Source organism: Mus pahari, chromosome 8, assembly GCF_900095145.1.
Source record: "Mus pahari chromosome 8, PAHARI_EIJ_v1.1, whole genome shotgun sequence".
Lineage (NCBI taxonomy): Eukaryota > Metazoa > Chordata > Mammalia > Rodentia > Muridae > Mus > Mus pahari.
In genome coordinates this window covers 41,674,804-41,680,640 of record NC_034597.1, presented here as the reverse complement: position 1 = coordinate 41,680,640, position 5,837 = coordinate 41,674,804, and the positions used below count along the sequence as shown (strand labels likewise).

General features: G+C 44.6%; 1 protein-coding gene across 1 annotated transcript; it reads left to right on the top strand.

The window, feature by feature from the left end:
- Nucleotides 1-296: 296 nt before the first annotated feature.
- Rnase12 (ribonuclease A family member 12 (inactive)) lies at nt 297-829 on the top strand. Its single transcript, XM_021204214.1, has one exon. It carries the CDS (start codon nt 313-315, stop codon nt 748-750), a length of 438 nt encoding a protein of 145 aa, XP_021059873.1. The 5' UTR covers nt 297-312; the 3' UTR covers nt 751-829.
- Nucleotides 830-5,837: the final 5,008 nt, after the last annotated feature.

Here is a 5,837-nt window from a genome sequence, read left to right as displayed (position 1 = left end):
CAACGGAAGCTGAGCCCACGCAAGGAGAGGGACTGGAAGGAACAGATTACAGTCTTGAGGGCAGTGTGTGGAGCTGGGTGGGAAGGAAGCTGGTCAGTAATAGGAATAAGGGCTTCCTAGTTGGGCAGCACTTGCAATGGGGGTCTTACATGGCCAGTGGGATTTAAATGAGCAGGAAGGGATCATGTACCCTAGAGGGCGGGGAGGTCATCCTGGGTTGAAGCTGGAGGACTCTCACTACCATCTGCTTCTTTCTGTCCCCTTGACTTACCAGGCGTTCAAGTCAGAGATGTGAAGGGAATCTTGCCCCTGATGGTCCTAATGGTGATTGTTTTCTTGCTGCTTCTGTTCTGGGAGAATGAGCTGACCGAGGATATTGTGCTGACGTCCATAGAACAATTGCATGTGGACTATCCTCAGAATGCTGCTCCTCTGAGGTACTGCAACTACATGATTCTCCAGAGAGTCATCAGGGAACCTGACCACACGTGCAAGAAGGTGCATGTCTTCATCCACGAGAGGCCTCAGAAGATCAACAGAATTTGCACTTCCTCCAAGAAGATGTCGTGCCCAAATGATTCTGACCTTTTCTGCTTCCAGAGTGAGACAAAATTCAGGATGACAGTTTGTCAGCTCATTGGTGGCACCACATATCCTGCCTGCAGGTACCAAATTTCCTCCGTAGAAGGGTTTGTACTTGTGACTTGTGATGACTTAGGGCCAGTTGATCTCCAGGGATATGTGGAATAACTTGCCATCAGCACTGAGTGTGAGAACTTCTCATCTGTCCCCGAGCTGCTCTGGTTAACCTGAACTGTGGGTGTGGTGTAAAGCCGTGAATGGAAGGGGTAGGTGATTAGTCCTTCCAGTGTTGCTGAGACACAATCATTGGTTCTGTATCAATAAAAATATCTTTGCTGAATTGAGTCACAGGCTCCACATGTGTTTTAAATTTTTGTGCCTTGTCTCTGAGTCATTCAGTGGAATTAATGGGAGTCTGAGGTTAGATTTCAGTTGGAGAGCAGGAGTCAGTTAGGTTCGACACTCAAGGGGCCACCAGCCAAGCGCCACACAAACAAACCTAATAATTACCCTGGATAAACAACATTAAGTCAATTTCTAAAAATTCAAAATGATAGCAAAAATCCCTTTTGTGTAAAATATCTACATCTCAAAGACCCAGCACGATAGGGCAAGGTTGGAATGAGCCAGGTCATATGAACATTACCAGCAGGGGAACAGAGCACACTGTTTAAAATGTTAATTTTGTGCATGAAGGATTATATGGCATGTATTTTTTTGAATTATGATTTTATTTATTCTTCAATAATCATATATTACGTGTTTTTGTTTGTTTAAGAGTGGATCTTACTTTGTAGCTCCAGATGGACTGGAACTCACTATATAAACTAGGCTGCTCTCGCACTCACAGAGATTTGTCCACCTCTGCTCTTAAGGACGTGGATTAAAAGCCTATGACACATGTCCTACGCATACAATGTATTTTGATCATATTCATTCCTTTTCACCCTATTTCCTTCTGACCCTTCTCCCAGCCCCTAATTGTTTACAAAGTGGTCAGCTTTGAAGACACAAACAACAAAAATGAACCTGCACATATATGCATATATGCAAATATGTAATACTATACGAATCTATAATAACGAAAGAAAAGGAGATAGCGATTTGAGAATGGGCAAACATAGGAGGGGTTGGAGGGAGGGGACATGGGAGGGGCCAGAGGAAAGGGAAGAAGGAGAAGAGTGACAAAATTCTGTTTTAATTAAAAATAAATGTAAAATATCAGCTTCATGTTCTCTCATTCTCTTAAAAACCAAACCAAACCATGGCGTCCCATTTGTGTTGGCCAGCTATCCTGAGCACAAGGCCTGTCCTGAGGTATGGCTGCTATACCCGGTGTCACTCCGTTAAAGAAAAAGGAATTTCCCTCTTCCAGCAGCTATCAATTAATAGATTTTTACCTGGGAGTACCACTTTGTCTCCACTTCCCCTTGAATTCCTTTATTTGTTTTATTTTGTGTGTGTGTGTCACACTTATGTAGTGCCCATAGAGGTGAGAAGGGGCATCTAGCTACCCTGAAACTGCAGTTACGGGGGATCTTGAGACTCTCTGTGAGTTCTGGAACCTGAACCTTGCTCTCTGCAAGAGTCATACGTACTTTTAACCTCTGAGCCATCTCTCCAATCCTCAATTTATTTATTTATTTATTTATTTATTTATTTATTTATTTATTTATTTATTTATAAGAAAACGCGAGTGGGGTTGCCTCTTAAGGACTTTGTCCTTTAATATATTTTTAAAATTTATTGTTTGACAATCTCATGCATGTATGCACTGTGTTTCCATCGAACACCCCAGGCTCTCTCTGCTTCCACTTTTCTCACCCCCTACATTTCCACACACCACTTCACGTGTTCTTTTCTTTCTCAACTCAGAGCCGATTATCTTTCTGGGTCACCCTGAGTTGAGAACTGACCGTCGGAGCCTGACCCTGTGGCCTGCCGAGGTCAGCAGTAAGTGGTAGGGCCTGTGAGTCCTTTTTCCCTCCTTAGCTGACTGTTCGGAGGGCCTGGCTTCTGTGGACTCAGTCCCAGGATACCCAGCTCCTGGAAGTTTACGATTGCCATAGACAAGTTTTGCATAGAAGACGCCATTTTGCGGTCCCTCCCTGCACTCTATGGCTCTGATACACTTTCGGTCTCCTGTGTGAGCATTAAGGGATGATTTAAACCTCTTGCCTGGGGATGAGCCATTCTTTATTCTCATCTTCTTGGGCAGTCAAAGGTCTTTGCATTCACCTTTGTTCATCACAAGGAGTGAACAAAGCCTTTATTTAAGGCTGAGATAGCCTTTGTCTGTAGGCATAAACACAGATATTTAGAGGGTGGTTTGATGCTATGTCAATTTATCTAAGTAGACAAATTAGGTTTCCCTCCCTGGTCTAAGACCTTTCAGTCATGGTTTAAAGTATTAGGCAGGCCCAAAATCTAATTAGGAAGCAGTGGTTTACCCCTAACATACCAGTATCAGTCAGGCCACCATTGTATCAATAGGTTCATCTTGTGAGGCAGGTTGGGGTTACATTTCACATCTGTGTTAGCTCATCCATGCCTTACCCCACAGAGTCCTACTTGGAACTACGTAGCACTTTGAGAGCCAGCCAGCAGTGAATAATTTTCCAATGAGCTCCAGCTCAGTTTCTCCACAACTTTCATCCACGTTTGAGCTGTCTATCTATAGCAGTAGGGTGGGTGGCCAGGAGGAATGGCTGGAGCCTGTATTTTGGGGGTCACTTCTGGGGCCTTAAAGACTTTTCTAAAGATAGATTATACACATTACACTGCATCTGTTCCTGTTCACCAGTTCCTCCTGTCTCCAGAGAAAAGAAAAGTCGTTTGGAAGGCATCCAACTGTGTCAGAGACCATTCCAGTAAAGACCGTGGAGAGCTGCAGATACGAAGGTCCGAAGGAAGGATTGAGACTCTCTGAGCTAATGTTTTTCCTCTTCAAAATTCTGAGTGAAACAGAGAGGCTTTGAGCCATACCACAAACTCCCTCCGCTTTGGGTGTTTGTTTGTCAATGTGTAGTCACCCGGTGTTCAGCTGTGGATGTGGTAACCTGCAGCTGGAGAAGAAGACAAATAGAGCGTCCTATTCTGGAAACTTCGTCAAGCCTTGATAATTAGTCTTCTGTCAGTATGCTTCTAGTAATTAGTTTTTCCATCTATAAAACTATGATAACCTTTGTGGGTTTTTCCCCCCCAAGTCTGTTATCCTATTGTTTTATTTCTTAAAAGCAGCTTTGCTTGAGGGAAGGCTTCAGTTAGAAAAATAGGAAGAAATCCAGATAATGAACAAGTAAGGGCCAGTTGGGGGGGGGGGAGGGCATTAGTTCTGAGTGATGTAGTCTCAAGCTTGTATGTGGGAAGCAAGACTCAGAGAGTGAGTGGGCCGGAGCAGGGTGAACGGTTCCCAAACGTTGAAGAGCTTGTTCTGTCCTGATCTTTTCAGTTGAGAGACTTCGGTTGTTGCACCAGCCTTTTGGACTTAACTCAAGGTCGTATCAAAAGAGGAGGTGCATCTCTGTGGGCTGCTAATTCTGTCTTTTATGACTGACCAGGTAGGTTTCCAGGGAGGAGGGCAAGTGTCCCAAGTGAAGCACAATTCACATCTTGTAAGTCGGAACCTGTCTCGTGGCTTCTTCCACACAGGGCAAGGCTTCTCCAGATGAATTTTTTTTTTTCTCTGTCAGAATTCCATCATCTTTGTTGCCTTGGGAAGTTTTATGTGCTCCCAAGTCAGCCGAGTGCTCAGTGTCTGAACAGAGAGGGAGCAGGGACAGAGGGTGCGGGTGCGGGTGCGGGTGCGGTGGAAAGTGGGTTATGGGAGGGCAGCCTCGGTCAGAAGCAGGCAAAGCAGCCCCTTGCTGCTGTTTTCTTGCCCCATCCCTGGGCGGCATTGTCTTCCCCTTTGCCCTCATTCCCTTTATGTCCCTTCCTCCCTCTAACTTCTCTGTCCTCCTTAAAAACAACTCTTGAAGATAAATGAGTCCCTTTAAGGTACAAGTGACATAAGTCTAGGAATCCGTTTTATAGCATTTTTCATTCAATAGCGATCAAAATCCAATTCAGACAAATTGTGGCATTTGGACATCTTCACTTTGGGATATATATGTGTGTGTGTGTGTGTGTGTGTGTGTGTGTGTGTGTGTGTGTGTGTGTGTGAACACCTAATAATTTGCAATCGAGCGCAGTAGCTGTGAGTTCTGCCCGTGTGAAATATGTACTGAGATGAAAATCTCAGCAACGTCCTTCTGCATTGCCTTCCTGTTTCCCTAATGTCACTTCACCAAGAGGTGTCGATGGCAAAGCATGTAGAGGATCCAGAAAAATAAGTTATTTACAGATTCTTCCTCTATTCAATATCTACCAAGTCTATGCCTAGGGCATACAGCTTCAAGGAACACAGGTAGCCAGGGTTCTTTATCCACTGATCGTCAGGTATTATGGTACATGTCTGTCACTTAGTGTTCAGGACGCTGAGGCAGGAGGCTCAGTTTTGAGTTTCAGATCAGCTTGGGCAATTTAGCAAGATCCATGTCATGCTGTTTTAAATAGTGATTCCTGTCTTTAACGACAAGTGAGAGACTGGCGTGTGACTCAGGAGTTAAGGGCTCCTTCAGAAGACCAGGTTAATGCCCAGCACCCACATCAGACAGCTGACAGTGCTCTGTAACTCTAGGTCTGGGGAGTCCCAGATTCTCTTCTGTCCTCTCAGGGTTCCTGCATTCACAATTATGCATGCATGCATGCACACACACACACAATTAAAAACAGTAAAAAAATAAACATTTTAAAAAATAAGTTATAAGAGATCCACAGAAATGAGAAATTTAGTAGACTTAAGTGAGAAGAAGATGTGCCAAAGAAAAAATGCAATCTGGATTTGGCTTTGGGAACTTTCAAGAGGCAGGAAAGAAAACCCCAAATTGGGAGAGGTAGGAATCTGAGGGATGGCTCAGAGGTGAGGGGCACTTGTTGCTCTTTCAGATGACTTGAGTTTGGGCTTTCACACTTAACATCAAATGGCTCATAATCGCACGTAACTGCAGCTCCAGGGAATCTGACATTCTTTTCTGGCTTCTGTGGGCACCCATGCACACATGACATGTCCAGACTCATAGCCACAAATACAAAATAAAATCTGGGGGGNGGGGGGGGAAGAGAGATGGAGTCTTCTGGAGAGGCCCCTTGGTCTTGCAAACTTTGTATGACTCAGCACAGGGGAAGGCCAGGGCCAAGTAGTGGGAGTGGGT

Coding starts and splice junctions, on each gene's coding strand:
- Rnase12 (XM_021204214.1), top strand. CDS start 313: ATGGTCCTAATGGTGATTGTTTTCTTGCTGCTTCTGTTCTGGGAGAAT.